The following is an 18,191-nucleotide window of genomic DNA, read 5'->3' as shown; positions in this document are numbered from 1 at the left end:
TGAACTGCACTGCAGACTGGAGTTTGTGTTACAATGAGAAAAAAGGACGGACAGAACCACGTCATGTTCGCTTGTCTGCTCTGTCTCATCTCCTTAAAGTTCTCATGCATTATGGTGCGTTCAGTTTGACCAAAAAGTCAGAATTTTGACTTGCCAGCTGAAAAAAACAGTAAGGTGTCTGCTGTTGGGTAAAATGTTCTCAAGCTGTTTTAATACAAAAACATGGACGTTGCACACAATTTAATAAAATGCCATTATATAAACTGTCTCTGGTAGGAGGAGCCTCTGTCTAAAAAAAAAAAGAATAATAAAATAAAATAATGAATAAAAAAAGAAATTAATGTGAGCAAGACTATTTTTGGGATTATGAACTTAGTTTAAAATTCTAAATTATGAACTATGAATGTGAACCAGTTCATTTTAATCTGTGTGAACTGAACTTTGAGCTCTTTTGAAGTGTGAACCTGCAGAACACTCTTCTAGAACCAGATACTTCTGGTCAGTGAGAACTTCAGCTCCTGTCAGCTGTAAGTGAAGGAGGAAGATGAAGATGATCTGTCCAGTCACTATGAGGATGTGACTCAATACTGATTAGAGGAAGTAGATTCAACATTTCTCTGTAAGAAGCTCCGGTTTAGAGACAAATACAAGAAGCAGAGAGAACAGAGAGACACGATGGCTGAATTCAGACGGATTAAAATGTCTTTATTTCTGCTGCTGGTGCTTCAGTTTACAGGTAAGGACACATATATCATGGACATAACTGACAGAAACATGAAAAACTCTAATTTATCGATATTATTAATGTTATGTTGTGACTTTATCTTCATTTAAGAGAGACAACCAAGTCTGTTTGTTTTCCAGCAAATATAAAAAGAAACAAAGATGGAGGCACATAAAGATGGAGGCACATATGCAAACTTTTGTTGTATATAAAATTATTATTACTGTTACACAAGGGTTACATACAAATACTGATGCATAAATACAAAAACAAAAAACAAAACTTGCACTGCCACAAAAGTGAAATCATGGCCGCCCCTTTCAGACCGAGAAAAGTTGACATTTTAAATTTTAATTTCAATGTGCAATATTCAATACTTCAACCGGGTGCATAATCGTTCAGTCTGCAGTAATCAGGTGTATTATCGTAATTTTTACATGCAGTATCAACATTACCTTCAACTGCTGAGTCTCCTCATATTTCATATATTGTTCCTATTTTTATACTTCCTCTGTTTATAGTGTTCTTGTTTTTACGTTTATATTTCCTCTATCTATATTTTTTCCTCTTGCTCTTATATTTTATTTTTATTTTCTGTTTGTTTTCTAGCAAGGTGAATACTGAGTTTAGTGAACTTTTAGAAACCAAGAAGACAAGAAAGAAAAAAAAAGAAAAAGAAAAGAAACTAGACAAGAAAAGATGTAAATGAATAAAAAAGCTTCCAGTTGAATCTCCAAGCGTTTTGTTAAATCAAAGAATTGATATATTTTAATATTTCCCGTTTAAAGTTTTCATATTTTTTATATTTCCTCTTTTTGCTATGCATTGTTGCTGTAACACTAAATTTCATCGTTACATCATTATCGACTTTAAAAATGAGTTTTAACTCCAAAGTGTCCCAACCACAGTCAAAAATTACATTCTGTACCTTGTTTCTGTTCACATCCTTGTCATGTATGTACAGTTATCCTCGCGCTGACGTGTGTTTTCTATTTTAATTTCTTCTTTGTTTCTCTCTCATCTTCTGAGCAGCGGCGGCTAGAAAGCTTTTCATCTCCTCTGCTGTCAGAGTCAGAGCTGATGCCACTTTGTCCTGTGAAAACCTGATAGACAATCAGAACAACTGTGACGGTACAACATGGACTTTCGCCGGTTCAAGAATCTCATCAGAGTTAAATTTGGTTGAACTTGGTCAGATTGGTAGAGAGGCCAAATCTAAATCAGACAGACTGAGTGTTACAGAGAACTGTTCTCTGGTTATAAAGAACGTCACAATCGAGGATGCTGGTCGTTACGACTGTCAACAGTTCAACAAATCAGGAATAAAACAAGGTCAAGATGGTCGGGTTCTTCTGTCTGTTGTTACCAGTGAGTGTTTACATCATAACAAAACAGAACAAAATACTGAAACATTAACATAATTATGATTATGGTGAAGTTCACTTTCTCTCACAATATCTCCATCTGCACCAGTGACTGAGATGAAGAACGCAGATGAGACGATATTAAACTGCTCTGTGACGATATACGAGCGATGCACACACACGGTGAAGTGGCTGCATCAGGGTCCAGATGCGGATAAACAAAACCCAGATGTGAAGATGTCACAGTCTCCCTGCTCTGCCTCTGTGACCTTTCCGACCTCTTATCTCATGTACACGCCAAGCGTTTACTCCTCCATGTGTGAAGTGACTGAAGGTCACTACGGAGCGATGCAGCAGTTTCCCTTCAGGCCGCAGCTCTCAGGTGAGAAACCAGGTGAGAATATGTTGTTTTAATATAGAACGGTACACAAGTTTTGTGCTTTTGAGTCGTGTTCATCTGTTCAGGTGAAGAAACAGCAACAACAGAACCAACAGGAACAACTGAGAACAGTGGAGAAGCCGGAACCACAACCAGAACGTCTGCAAACGATGGCGCTTCAGCTGAACCACGAGGTAGTGACTCAACATTTCTGCAGTCGCTCTCCGACTTTGGTAACGAAAAACAGCAAGAGATATTTTGGTTCTAACACAAACTTTGCACTTCCAAAAAAAAAAAGAACAGAGAGCTGAATCACAACTTTTATTTCCATGATTTGGCTTGAATTAGATTTTCAGTGTGCATTTTTTTTTTTTTTTTTTTTTTTTTTTGCGAAATCCAGCATATTTTATGTAAGTACACATGAATTTGTTAAAATTTTGACCTGATGATGGCACTACATGAAAATTCAGGGGTCATAAAAGTTGTTTTATTACATGGCTTTGTTAAATCCTTGATTCTGATTGATTAATCATTGATTTCCATTAAGAATTTAACCAATTAAAAATGTATTCATGTATATTTAATCAATAGTCATGGCAGCAAGTGGACCTCATTTGACGTTGTCTTGTCTGGTGGAACCGTTTGCTGAATAAGGAAAATTAAACTGAGACTTAAAATGAGAAAAAAAAATATGGCAGAAGAAATGTGAATTGATTTTTTTGTATCTTAAAAATGATTAATCATTAATCATTTTCAAACTATTGTTTAAGGAGAACGCACAAATTTTGCAACCCTAGTCTGGAGAGGTGACTGTGACATCAACAGTTAATACTTTTACTTTAGTAAATTTCTAACACCAGTATTTTTACTTGTAATGGAATATTATTTTAGCAATGTAACAGTACTCGAATACAGACTTTCAGGACTCTTTCCACCACTGTGCATTAGTCACTTATTTCTGTATAGCAGACTGTTGGTATGAAGAACGAACGGACACAGTTCTTATCATAGACTCATGGAGGAACCATAAAATCATTGTTAAATTACTAAAATAGTAACAGTAATAATTGTTGATTATTTGCTACATAACCATGTAACAAGCGGGATAATGTACAGTGAGCAGGTCATTATTCTAAAATAAACCCTGACAGGATCATGCAAGACCCTGACGCGAAGCAAAAAATCAATAATGTGAAGCACTGTAAGATCTGTTATTTCTGTATAAACACACTGTTGCTATGAAGAACAGGTGGTTGCTATGCACACAGTTCTGATCACAGATTCTGGAGGTACAATAAAGTCTTTTTTTAAATAAATCCACAAAATCATTCTTAAATTAATATCTCATGTTAAATGATTGATTTTTTGATTCATGTCAGGGTCTTGCATCACCCTGTCGTGGTTTATTTTGCAATAATGACCTGCTCACTGTACATTATCCCTGTCTGTAGAAACTTTCAGGTCAAACAGTTGTTGAGACATTTCACTAAAAGCTAAAAATGCCCACCTGCAGGCAGCACTAGAGGATCACCAACTTCATCCTCAGAGAATCATGATCGACTGCACAAGTTTTCATCACAATCAGTCCAAGATTGTTGAGATATTTCAGTCTGGACCAAAGCAGGGGATCGATGTTTTGTTGTTCTCCTGATTGTTGATAAGAACTTTCTCCTCTGACATTATTCCTCTGTTCCACAGCTTGTACAGTTTGTTCTGCTGTGAACTACATCATGTTGGTTCTGCGTGTGGCTGAACTCGTCCTAATTACTGTGATCACTGTTCTTCTCATCAGAGCTCCAGGTGAGAAAATTCACACCAACATTTGTTTGGACTGATGAACACAAACTGTCAGTTTACAGCTGAAATGTTCCTCTGTGCTTTATTTTCCAGGGAACCAGAGACCAGCTGATGACAACACTGTGAGTAGAAAATAAAAAGTCAAGTGAAGCCATGTGTCAAATTCAAAATGTCTCTGAATGATCAGGGACTGTAAGTCAGTGTAAATGATGATCAGCTGCTGCTGCTAACTCTTCATCTTACTGTAATGCAGGACTGTGAACGTCTCACTGTTTGTGTTTGTGCAGCTTTTAAACCCAGTCAGAAGACCACCGGTGAGGCGTTCAGGTGCAGCAGCCAGTCAGGTAAAGATCTGATCAGACAGTAACCGGTGGTGCGTTCAGGTGCCGTCAGATGATTTTCTTGTGTTAAATGTGGGTGGATGATGTGAAAGTTGTCAGTTAAAATGTGTCAGAGTGAGGCTTTGTTTGTGTTGTGTTTCACAGGTGAATGATGATGAAGATGAAGATGATGGTGTGGTGAACTATGAAAACTTTTGAGACTCTTCTGCCTGAAATCTGATCACATCATTTTTAGTTTTGGACGACTGATTGTTTTGGATTTGATTCATCAGTGTGAGAAATGTTTGTGTGTTTTGTGTGCTGAGACGTTTCTATTTTAGTCTGACTTTGGACGACAATATTCAAGTGTTGATTTCAGCTCATATTACAGTTTTATCAAATGTCTTTTCCTGCATCAGCTGTGAAAATCTGGATTTTCTGCAGCCGGTTCAGAACACATGAAATGTTCTTCCAGCTGAAGAGTTCAGAGCTGATTTTCAGATTTCCTGGTTCTTGTTGAAGCTGCAGCAGCTTGACTTCAGTCTCTTTGTGCTGAAGAACTTTAATTCACTGTTGTTAATATATTTGATGGGATGTGTTTGTGTTTGGCTCGAATTAGTTTTTCCAGCCTTTTCTTCATTATATCTATTAACAATATGTTCTGCAAATAAAGAAATGTTAATTCTAGTCTGTTCTGTGATCCCTTCATGCTCTAATAGTTTTAAAGAAAAGTAAATATTCTTCATGATTAGTATTTTTCCTCTACGAGATACTGAAATATTAATTTAAGATAACTACTGAAGAATTTTGACACGCTACAAATATATTTTCACCTGTAGAAAAAGCGATTCAATGAGGAAACCTTTAAATCCTGTGTACTGGTTTGTTACCTGTGTCCATACCTTGTGCAGACCACATGGTGGCAGCTCAGTCATGAGTTATAACCAGGGACAGACTCAGCAGCAGGACTGCAGTTAAATGAGCCAAATTAAACAAGTTATGTCCTTTATGTATAAAGACAGTCATGATGTCGGCTGTGTTCAGTGTGAGATTTAAATATAGTTTCCTGTCATTAATTGTGTTCATCAGTCACAAATTCTGATCATGTTTTTGTCTCATTGGACTGATGATCACGATCAGAGTCACCGGTTGTTTCAGACGTGGACAAATATTTGCCAGATTCTTCTGGTCATTTAAGGACACGCAGTGGGTTTCTGTCCCCGCGCCCATTTGAATTCTGGGTGCAGCTTCATCTCTGACACAAATCCCTCCTCTCCTCATCCCAACTGTCTGACTGGATGTTGTTTAAAAAATGCACATCAACACCTGAGTGAACCAAATATCAGGCACCAAAACTTTACAGTGATACCTCCCTCTGTGTTAGGTTAGTATAGAGTCATAGCGGTGCCACGAAAAAGAATAAATCTGCAAAAGAATAAGAAAATGTATGTGAAGTACAAAGAGAAATAAATAAAAGAATAGATAAATAAATACATCTTAACATGTCAATACATAAATATATGCAGAAATAAATGTACAAACAAATGAAAATCACATTTTCATTTTAAATGTACTTATTTATCTTTTAATTAAACCTTCCCTCATTTTCTTGACTTTTTTATGGCACTCCCATGACTCCATACGTAAAAACATATTTTTTGTCACCCCTCTTCAAAATTTCATACGTTGCCACGGATACCAAAACAATATTTTGATACTTCACTTTGAGATCTATTAGTGAGGAGTCAAAAGAGTGTCATAAAAAAGAATAAATCTAAAAAAGAATGAGAAAATAAATGTGTATATATAAAAGAAAATAAATTAAATGATAGATATAGGTAAATAGATCATGTCTAAATATAAAGAGTAATTATTTTAATTAATAATAAATAAGTAAATTGAAAAATGTAAATATAAAGAGCAAGAAGTAAAAGGTGTATATGCAAAAACATAACCTATAAATACAAATAAATGTCCAAATAAATCTGAAAGTAAATGAAAATGCTTAGAATTTTTCTTTTGAATGTTATTTGTCTTAATATTTCTAAAATTTTATTTTTTTCTCTTTATATATTTCCATTTGCATAAAGTTATTTATCTTTTATTTGTTCCTTTTTGTATTTTACATTTAAATTTTGTGAAATATTTTAATTTTCTAACAGAAACAAATTATTAAAAAAATTATCAGAGCAGACAAACAAAGTGCATACATTGGACACACGGGCAAATGTAAGCAGTGCTGGTAAAGTTATTGACATTTAATTATTAATTACTATTTTTTACCTCTCTCAGAAAGTAACTGAATTACTTTTCAAGTAACAGGGTACTCTGGTTAGACTTGAGGATGTAGTAGAAGAAGAGCCACAGGATTGTCAGTGTTAATCAAATGTTTCTACAATAGTTAATATATAATTATATTTAAAAAAAAAACTGTTCATATTTTAGTCTAATTAAAATCAAGTCAATTCATAAATTTGATCTAAGTTTAAATTTGCAGAAATCTAAAGGCAAAATACTGATCATTAACAAAACCTCAGCTGCTGCTGCTGAGCATGTGCAGAATAACTGTCATCACTCTCTCTTGTTTCTGATCGGAGGAAATGACTTTGTTACAACTGCCCCCGTTACAAGTGCTCCTGGCCTCCCCCTGATTGTACCATGTATTATCAGTGAAAAATTAAGAAGCTGCTACATTTTCTAAAGTGACTGACAAAATACAAATTCAACAAAGGTGATTAGATCGTCCTGAAGTGTCCAGACGTTCAGTCAAAGACACCGAGGTCTCACTGTGTCTCAAACCAAAAGCAAAGTTGGTCAAATAATTATGTGACATTAATCTCTACAGGCACACATCATCATCATCATCATCATCATCACATCCCAGATTTATTATCATTCATCACATCTACAGATCATTATCTGAATATTGTCCAATAATTAGGCTATAACAAAAGTATTGAGTCATTTCTCAGAATAATGAGAACACTTTGCTTTAAGAGGAGAAATCTGGCAAGTTTTAAAGGGCAAAGATTATGAAACCACATTAAGTTGACTTTATTCTCACAGAGTTCTTTGGGTTATCATTGTTCTGTATAGAACCCTGGAAGAACAAAGGGTTCCTCTGTGTGTGTTTGGGGGGTCACACTGATGTATAGTGAGCCTTTCATTAAAAATGGGATGCAGTCCAGCTGGTGTCATCCTCGTTTGATATGATGGATGTACTGTAGTGTGTGGTGCAACACGTTCATTATACAGCTGATCAATGCTACAGCTGTTAATGGTTACGTTATTCCACTAATAATCAGGAAAAAAAACAAGGTGAGGAATGAAGGGGTTGAGGAGGAGGATGAAGGAATTGACTTTTGTATTGTTTTTGCACTAATTAAAATAAAAGGAAAAGTTGTTTTTTACCAGGTGTCGAGTCCTACAGAGAACTTTATGGCGCAAAGAACCCTTGATGCAATTCTTGAAGAACTCCTCTTTCCAAGAAGGGTTCTTTGGATTCTTAATGGAACCCTTAGTCTTACAAGAACAAGAAGAACTTTTGATGAGCCCTTTCTTCAAAAAAGGGTTCTTCAGAAGAAAATGTTCCATCATAGAGCCTCAATGCATTGAAAATGAACCCTTTTGGAGCCCTTATTTTTTAAGAGTGTGTTGACATTTTTACTTGAACAATTACTGAAAAAATATAAATTATAAAAATAGTTGACAACTAATTTTCTCATGATCAACAAACTGATTAATCAACAATTTTTTGCAGCTCTAAATTAACTCATGATCTCAAGAGAGGAGCTTTAAAAAATAATTGTAAGCACGTCTCAGCTTCCGTATTATTGACTGAACGATGTTTTTCTGTTACCAAAAACACCTTGACGAAGATTAAAGGAGCAACAGTGAACATTTCTTAAAACAGAAATGGAAGATTTTTTTTCTAAATGTATTTAATATTTGCACCAAATCTCAACCTTCACCAGCTTGATTCCAAAAATAGCGGTCAGATTTGGCGTTGAGAAGCCGAGTCGAGTCGTGGTCCTGCAGTCTGCATCATGGAGACGATCCAACGCAGCAGAGATCCAAGATGGCGCTCTGCCATTTCCAAAGAGACTGATCTCTTCCCTCTCTTGGTGTTTTTTCCACTCTGTGATGGTGAAGCCAAGCTTTGGAGGGCCTGGCACCGAACTCACTCTCCTCCTCCTGGTGTGTGCGTGTGTGTCTCTGTGTGTGTGTGTGTTTGCATGTTGCACCATCAAAACATACACATATACTGTACAAACACACACATGCGTGCAGATTAACATCGATGACAGATGAGTCACGGGCTGGAACATTACTTCAGGCAAAAATCAGAGGAAGGAGGTCATCCAAAATCCTGCCCCCGAAACACAAACACACACACACAAACACACACACAAATACACACAAACTGCACCGCAAAAGAGCAAACACGAGAACATTTTTAATCCAAAAATCTTCCGTTCACCTATAGTCTGCTGAAAATACAATAAGAAGAAGGATCCAGGTAGCTGACGAGCTGAATTTGATAAAAGAAAAAATTTAAAAAAGAAGAACATTTTTTAACCTTGTTAACATGTCCATGTGGTGATTTTCATGTGTTATGAGACATAGAAGGAGTAAAATAAGCAGAGAACACCATGTCTGAGCATTTCTTGCTTTGAGCACAGGACGTCTCAAAACAGCAGATTCAGTGAGGCTGGGTTTATGATGTAATGAACCAGAGGAACCAATCGTGTTACTCGAGGCGGTGGCGCTACAGCGGCGATGCTCAGTCCAAAGGAGAAGCTGGATGTAGCAAGCAAAACAGAACAGAAGCTAGGTGGAGGTATTTATCCAGAAAGTCACTACTTTGATAACTGTGGTGGAAACAAATGGACAAGATACAGTGAGCTGAGCAACACATTATTAGCTGATAAACTTGTTAAGCCACAGGCTCGATTTCTGTGCTGTTGTAGAGAGTGATGCATCCATTTGAGCGCAACCCTGTCACTCCTCTTCTTCTTCTTCAGATACATGGCTAAATTATAGCATATATAGCAGGAGAGTAAACTTTTTTTTTTCACACACAGCTGTCAAAAAGCTGCTGAGAGGGAGAGAGCCGGGGACGAACCGGAGCAATAAACAATACATCGAGAAGGTCCCGAGTTCAAATCCCCCAGCCAGCTGGGGAAATGTGTTTGCATGTTCTCCTCGTGTCCGCGTGGGTTCTAGCTGGGTACTCCAGCTTCCTCCCACATTCCAAAGACATGCAGTATAATAGATTAAATGATAACTCTAAATGAGTATGAACTGGCAACTCGCCCAGGTTGTACCCTGCCTCTTGACCAATGTCAGCTGGGATCGGCTCCAGCCCCCACGACCCGTAGGATAAGCAGTTATGGACAATGAATAGACCTCTTGTTATTTTATTTACTGACTGTACTAAATGTACTACAACAGATAGGAAACAGGTGAGAAAATGTAGGATTTCAAAAGTATTTTATTCCTCTAAAGACTTTTAAACAGCAAAAAACATCAATGTCAAAGCAAACCAATCTTACAAGTAGAGTAAGTCAGATTTCTCCTAAGTGTCTGTAAATGCAGCAGAAAGATAGCTGATCGTTGTGTCTCATTCCCAGGACGTCTGATTCCAACGTTTTGGGTTGGTGAAGCGTCCCGAGCAGCAAAATAACTACAAAATAAGGAAACACAGGCAGAAGGCTGCAGCGTCTCTGCAGTACAGACACCATCACACACTTCTACTGAGTCATAAGTGTAAGAGATTATGTTTATAAAAGTCTATACATTTTTTGGGGGAAAAATGTTGCATATTGTGCCTTTAAAGAATCATAATTTATAAAGCAACCCAAACCACAAATCTGCAACATCTGCAGTCACACTAAAAACAAAATCTAAAAATTCTCATTTGGCTCAAATTGCAAGAACCTTGATTTATGAAAAATAGTGGATTGTGACTCAAACACACTGCTGACACTAAATTTAACGCTTTCTTAAATTCATTTTGTGCTGAGAGACTGTGAGGGAGTTTCACGAGGTGGTAAAAACAGCACAGAGGATTGTGGGAACTGTGCTCCCAAACCTGGACACAGTGTGAGCTACAAGAAGCAGCATCTGTAAGAACCCAACCCACCCAGGTCACAGTCTGTTCCAGCACAAACTGAGCTACAGCTTTCTCATTTTTTTATGATCAGTTTCTTTTCAGAGATAAAGCAGTTGAATTCATGAGATCAGTACACAAAAGACACAAAACGTGTTTCTTTATATAAAACTAAAAGCTTTAAAATTAAAAATCACTCCATCGTTGCATCCTCACTGAACAGGCTGGAGATGGTTCTTGGCTGTCATTGGCTATCTACGCCTTTGACTTGATTCCTATTGGACAGGCGACTCCTGTCCCCCTCAGGCCGCAGTATCCATCAGGGTTTTTACTCAGGTACTGCTGGTGGTAATCCTCGGCGTAGTAGAACGGCTTGGCTTCGGCTATTTCTGTTGTAATCGGACCAAAACCGTCTCCTGTCAGGACCTGAAAGAAACAGCGACAAAGACACAAAATTTATGGATTTACACAGATATTAAGTGGCTTCACTGATCTCTGTGGGAATCACTGTTTGCAGCAAAAACAAAGAACATAAAATCATATTTACTGCCATGTTGGTTTTCACATACAAGAAAGATGAAAATAGGACTGCAGAATTAATCACAATATGGCCAGGTATCCAAATTGCAAAACCAGAACCAAATCACTATTTTTTGAAAAGGGAAAATTGTGTGATGAAGTGCTGTAGTGTTACTGAGACGCCCTGGCCTGAAAATCTTTTTCTTCAGATGAAAGAAAATATGTTATATGTATGTAATTTGTGACAGACCCCAACAAATACGACATCATCGCATTTTTAATATTTTTTTTCAGTAAGAAAGATCGTCATAATGCAAAAAGATCATTTCTACTAATCGTATCGCATATCGCCATTACAATTTCAGTCAAAATAATTGGAATATGCTTTTTTTTTTTTACTGCTGGTAAAAAAAAGATAATGGAGAACAAGTTTTTTAGGTCAGATCATCTCTGCAGCTCTACAGTACTTCATCATAATGCTGTTTCCTCACATTTTCCTTTTTCAAAAAACTGTGACTTGCTTCTTATGTAATATAGCGACTAACTGTGCAGCTCTGATGAAGAAATCATGTTTCCATGATTCAGATCCGCTCCTAAATTTAATGTGTTCTTCTTTGGCCCATGCTACACCCTTCTACTGAGTTTGATGAAAACTGTGCATGTAGTTTTTCTGTAATCCTGCAGACAGAAAGACAAACAAACAGCACAGGTAATAATCCTGATCTTGCTGAGATAAGTGACATTTTATATGCACCTGATCATCATGTCCTGTTATTTATATTTGTTTGTCTGCACTGAACCAACTTCGCCACAAGAATCATTTGACTTTGAAGTGAACTAATCTCGTCCAAGCTTCATGCTGCAAAGTACTTATTAGCATCTGAGAAAATAGAGGAAATGTGTTGCATGTGTTTATGCAAAACACACAAGTAGCTCCAGGTACTGACACACTCACACACACTCACAGATTCACAGTAGAATCAGTTGGTGATGACACCTTCTCCTCCTCGTGATAAAAATTACTCTACCAGATGGCGTGTGGGTAAATTAAAAGACAAAGAGACACGGCGAGCATGAAAAGACACACACAAACACACACACACTTATGAAACTGTAATTTCTGATGAAGGGGTGTCGCTGTGTTTTCTAGTGTGTGTGCACGCGTGTTTACAGCAGAGCTTCTTATTTGATCATATCACAGAGGATGGTGGAGCCAAACTGGGTTCGACATTTACATGTTTAGCCTTTTATCCAAAAAGCTGCTGTTTCTTCCTGCTGACATGACAGCTACCAACCCCCCCCAAAAACCCCTCTGTGAGCAATGAAAGGGACACAAACACAAAGCTTCTGATGTGACTACGGCGAGTTTTAGAAATCAGGAAGCTCTCAGTAAAGAAAGAAAGAAAGAACTGTCTATCAATAGTGTTTCATGTTTATATCCAGTTAAAGTTTTACATGAACGCTTCATTTACTGGCTGAGTTTTCAGGTTAAATATTTAATAACGGGGTGTAAAGCTGTGGTCGGCAGCATTTTTTGGCATCAATGAGCAATAATTCCATAATAACTTTTAGCATGTTGTAAATAAAGTGGTCTAAGAGAGAACTAGACTTCTGCACGTCCTGTTGGCTCTGTTCTCAGGCTTCTGGTTCATGACGATAGACTTAAACCAATCACAGGTCATCTAAGAGACAGGGCGTTCCTATTGGCTGTGCTACTAGTGTAGCTGTGCATGCATGTTCCTTTGGTGAGACCCTGAATCAATGGCGGAAAACTCCTGCAGGAAGTTATTAAACTTAATTATCAGAAAGAGAATCTTAAATAGAGTCCAGCTACTGAGCAACATGCCTATCTCAGGGCTTTTGCTGAGGGGCTAAGAGGACCAGGTGGAGCTGAGACACAGATCTGAAAGACGGCTGCTCAGACTCTGGGAGCTCTGCAGGAGAGGGTTGGTAGTAGACTGGAGCTTCTGGAGGAAGAAACACTGGAGGTGCTCTGATGCCGATTACTTTATTGACAGAAGAGCTCAGAGTGAACGTTTCAAACTTTTGGGATTAAAAAACAGATTTATTTTCACTCCTGCTTCTCAAACCCTCTGCAACAGCGATCCATGAAGAAACTGCAGACCTCAGCGAGAGCTCAGCACTTGTTTTTTAAATTTTTGAGATTAGAAAATCTATCTGAAGGTTGCTTGTAAACCTGTGTGCAGCAGCGACCGTGCTCTTTACAGTACGATAAGTAGTTTCTCTGTCCATGTTGACTGCTGACCAGAGGAGAAATGTATTTGAAAGTCACGGAGTGAGAGTAAAGCGAGGAGGGATGTGAAGGAAAGAATCAACTTTTCTGGTGAGTACTGTCAGTACTGACACACAAACACAGTCCGTGCTCGCTCACAATTGCCTCAAAGCACTTTTGTGTGCACGCATGACACATGTGCTGCTCATCTGGTAGGAGGGGTTCAAGATGGACAACACAAAACCTAACTCACATCCTGAGACTCAACAATCAAATGTTTTTAATCTTTTGTACCTACTGCAGCTTTAATGGAATCTGGCAGGCAGTGAATGCAGTGTGTATCTTTTGTTTTCAGGATAACAGACTTAACTTCACATGAGATTCCTCATGTCTGGGGAGGAGTGGGGGGGGCGGGGTCTACATATCAGTCTACATATTGCTCCTTAAAGTAAAAAAAGACAGAGACAATAAAGAACAGCAGCCTAAAAGTAGACATAAATAAAGTGATAGCATCATTTTGCAGACAGCTTTAATGTTAAACGGTACAACTCCTGTCTTGAATGTTCTTCCATTTGGAGTGTGAAGAACTCCTTGGGGAAATACTTAAAAGTTCACTGTTTATTTTTAGTACAAAAAAACAATCAGACTTAAAGTGGTGCCGGGTAATTTCACACATTGGTGCCTCTAATAGTTAGCGAGGGATAATTGTTTGAAAACCATTTTAACTTTATTGACGTCAGCACTCGGAAGTTGTTAAAGAAGATGTCAGCAAACAAACCCAGAGGGTCCGTGCTGCTTCCATAACAGAAAACACCAAAGAGACGAGAGACATAAAAGATCCAGCGTTGGCAAGTTTAGTTTTTAATGCACAATGTTCGCTCCCTGCTGTTTGATTCATCACTTCCTGCACTGACAACACAATTTAATCTGAGTAAGTAGGGTGGCGGTACAACACAGCAGTTAGTCAGAACGAGATTTCTATTGCACTCTATGATTCAGACTGTAAAAATGGATTTTTACATAAAGTGAGGCACATTTATTAATACAGTACATTTTGAACACCAAAACAAAGATTTTAAGCCTTAATTCAATGGGAAAGTTCAACCTGAAATAAAAAAACAACAACGCGTTTTTCTCTCACCTGCTGTGCTATTTATCCATCTAGATAATTTTGATGTGAGCTGCTGAGTTTTGGAGATATCGGCCACTGAGATGTCGGATGATTGTGGTGCTCAAAAAAAATACATTTGAAAAACTCAACGCCAGTGTCTCTTTCCAGAAATCATGACGCAGTTACTCAAGATAATCCACAAACCTTGTTGTGAGCAGGTTCATGTAGGAGCTACTTTCTTTCTAGGAGAAAAAGAAGTAGTTCCAGTGGATTCTTTCACCTTGTCACCGAGCATCAGACTGTGGCGTTAAATCACGTCCACACTGATCGGGGCCGTATGCCTTAGTGATGGTTGGATCTTTAGCTGCTAAAAAAAATAGATTATTAATATCCTGTGACCTGCGAATAATTTGTTCATTTTATTGTCTCACTGAAAGAAAAAAAAAACAGTAATCGCTCCTGTGCTTCATCAAACTACATTCAGGGTAGGAAATGCTGGTAAAATATGAAAGTGACTGGCAGATTTCAGACACAAAATTATTATTATTGATGATGAAGGTTTATCTGTCACTGGCTGGTAGATGTTCACACTTTAGTAGGTTAATTTCTCACCGTTCAGCTGTTCGCTCTGAATCAAACTGGAGATATAACCACTAAAGTAAAAGGTGGGTGAGCACTTCCTCCCGTATTTGTACTTTTTAAACAGAAAGCACAGATTTTTCTATTGTGATATTTAGATGTGTCCTACAGGTCATGACTTACAATACAACCAGCAGAACATGATGAGCAGCTCCCTGATGATCTCACTCCAAGCCTCACACTTTATTTAGGTTCTTCTTGTGAAATAAAAAGGTATCACAACGACACCTCCTCATCTCTCTGCTGTTTTGCAGCACTTTACAAAAGTTCTCCTCAAAACGGCGGGTGTCGTGCTGCATTGTGCTGCATCGCTTGCGGCCAGTTAGTATTGGTTCCCAACCTGGGGTCCAGGCCCCCCTTAGGTGGACGCCAGAAATCATAGCGGGTTCCCAAGACTTCTGCTCTGAGATCCTCAAAATCAGATTTGCACATGTCAACTAAAATCACAATTCCAGGGTTCATCAACCTTTTCCAAAGGCAGATTCAAGCACTTTTTAAACTTTTCCAGCTCCTTACAGCCGTGGTAAATGACATATTTACATACAAAATGATTATTTCAAGTCTTCATCACATTAAATCAGATGTTACTGTGCTGTTATCAACCAAAATTAGGTTTTGTGACAAAATTCTACAGACGGGTGACAAATTAAAGGAAAACTCACCAAATTCTCATGCAAGCAGATTTGACTTCCTGTTAGGGCTGCACATTGTGTGCAGCTACTTAAAATGCTAACAATTTATTAAGCACTATTAATTAATAAGACACGCGAGCGTGCGTGTGTGTGTGTGTGTTTGGGCTGGGGGGTCTCAGCTTTCTTTAGATACAAGCTCCAAGGAAAAAAGGCTGTGAACCACTGTTATAGAGGACAATGAATTTTGTCACTGACACTCACGTTGCTTTCAGTTGGGACGAGGTGTTAGATTTTACTGCAGAAAGAAAGTAGTTCCTACATGAAACTACTCACCACAAGGTCTGTGGATTATCTTGCATAACCAGGTCATGATTTTTGTGAAGAGACACTGCTGTTGAATTTTTCAAATGTATTCATTTAGCACTTTATATTGGAGAGAAGGCAGACATCTTATGACTGTTTTCTCCAAAACTCTCCAACTTGCACCAAAAAATTCTAGATGGCTAAACAGCACTGCAGGCCAGGGGGAAAATATGTAGTTTAGATTTTGGGGTGAACTGTCCCTTTAAGATAATGAATATCAGCACCATATATTGGCTAAAAATACAGGCACTGCCATCAATCAAACGCAACCTGTGAGACCCAGTGTTTCCATCACACTGGTGTAGTAGCATCCTCCACCATCCTCACTGCCTTCTCAGTGTTTCAGTGCGTTTGTTTGGGCTGGTCCTGCTGCTGTGTTAGCAGCCTGCTATAAATGCATAATTCACATCCATTAATTTGCATGTCAGAGAAGTAGATTTCTCATTTGAAATGCAAATACCTTGACTGCTCTGGTAAAGCAGGGAAATGTGAACAATGCTGATAAGCACCCACGAGACAGAGAGCGGAATGAAAAAACTGGAACGGGAAAAAAGGTGAAACCGGCGAGTTAAAAAACGCTGGAGAAGGGATTTCATAGACAAAGAAAAAACAAGAGGAGGAAAAGAAAGAGGAAAGAAAAGCAGCTGTTTTGTGTTTAGAAGAAGATATATGGATGTTCATGAAAAGAAAACGTAGCCGGAGAGGTTTATCATGAGAGAGAAGAGATGCCAGAACAATGAGGACACACTGCTTCTGCACCCATGCACCGACTGAGCAAGCACACGTTATTACATAAAGCAAGCATGCAAACACACACACACACACACACACACACACACACACACACACACACACACACACACACACACACACACACACTGTTACCACTTCCACCTGCCATTTTAGACGCAGTGCACACCCTAATGATGGGTAGGAGGCAGGAGAAGAAAAGGGAGGCTCCTTTCATGCTGCAGACAACCGCCAGCCGCCTGCAAGGTAATTTTCTGCAGTGCTGTTGAACCTTACACACACACACACACACACACACAAACAGAAACACACATACACACACACCAAATTCCCCAATCACTCTCTGTGTGAACAATACAATCAAGCCAGGCGGCACAGCAAACATAGTCAATACCCTGACACCAAATTAACCAGACCGTTGTCTCTCTTTGTCACCACTCAGGGCCTCAAAACTATTTTCTTCCATCAGCTTATCACCTTTTTCACTCCACCAGCTACATCTTTTATGAAAAATGTGACTGGGAAAGAAGGAGGAGACTTCATCTGACCGCGAGGATGTTAATACAAAATTCAGGAAGTGTCTGGTAGGCGCTTTCCTGGGAAAAACCTCCGTGCTGTGATGCATTTTACATTTTCAGGGCAGCAGAGTGTTCATATTTTTAAAAGAAAACACAAGACCTGCCTGTTTAGCCTGGCTTTATTTATTTATTGTCTATTTATTTCTGCATTTTAGTCTGTTTTATATCTTTTTATTGTATCTATTTATTATTATTAACTTACACAATTTTTACACCAAAATTTGTTCTTATATGCAAGTTTTTAAACACTGCTGCTAAACCTGCTAAAAACAGGTTATTCATCCTTTTTCCATTGTCAGTAGATGACTTTGCGTTTCTGTTGGGTTTTTTTGGGGGTTTTTTTTTTGCACTGCAAAGCTGAGAATAAATTCTTGTATGCAGCTGAACAGAGTGAAAGATTCTCAGTGTGTTCAGCTCTCAGGACTTTTGTAGTTTGAATTGCAGTTTCTCTCCTGCGTTGCTGTTTGTACTTTCAGGTGTCTGCTTTATTTTACTGTTGGTCATATTTGCTTTAAGCTGATATGAGTCATGTTAAGTTACTGCTGATGAAAACCCCACACTTCTTAATTTTGCTGCATATTATTATTATTATTATTATTATTATTATTATTATTATTATTATTATTATGGTTAATAATAATAATAATAAGAATAATAATAATAATAATAA

General features: G+C 38.0%; 1 protein-coding gene and 1 pseudogene across 3 annotated transcripts in view; one reads left to right on the top strand and one right to left on the bottom strand.

Moving 5' to 3' along the window:
• The first annotated feature begins 658 nt into the window (after positions 1–658).
• Positions 659–4,818, top strand: LOC146314826 (uncharacterized; annotated as a pseudogene). The gene is made up of 8 exons (XR_014771909.1): positions 659–832; positions 1,757–2,092; positions 2,198–2,482; positions 2,536–2,661; positions 4,166–4,267; positions 4,358–4,386; positions 4,552–4,608; positions 4,750–4,818. The product of XR_014771909.1 is annotated as an uncharacterized LOC146314826 (transcript).
• A 5,242-nt stretch (positions 4,819–10,060) lies between these two features.
• Positions 10,061–18,191, bottom strand: part of msraa (methionine sulfoxide reductase Aa) — a 44,982-nt gene continuing 36,851 nt past the window's right edge. For both annotated transcript variants that reach the window (XM_084737504.1, XM_084737503.1), the window contains one exon: positions 10,061–11,122. In XM_084737504.1, coding sequence (XP_084593630.1) covers positions 10,952–11,122 — 171 coding nt within the window. In that variant the 3' untranslated portion in view covers positions 10,061–10,951. The remainder of the gene's footprint in view (positions 11,123–18,191) is intronic.

The sequence above is a fragment of the Lutjanus erythropterus genome, chromosome 15 (genome assembly GCF_056507025.1).
Source record: "Lutjanus erythropterus isolate fLutEry1 chromosome 15, fLutEry1.hap2, whole genome shotgun sequence".
Classification (NCBI taxonomy): domain Eukaryota; kingdom Metazoa; phylum Chordata; class Actinopteri; order Lutjaniformes; family Lutjanidae; genus Lutjanus; species Lutjanus erythropterus.
This window is presented reverse-complemented; position numbering and strand designations above follow the sequence as displayed.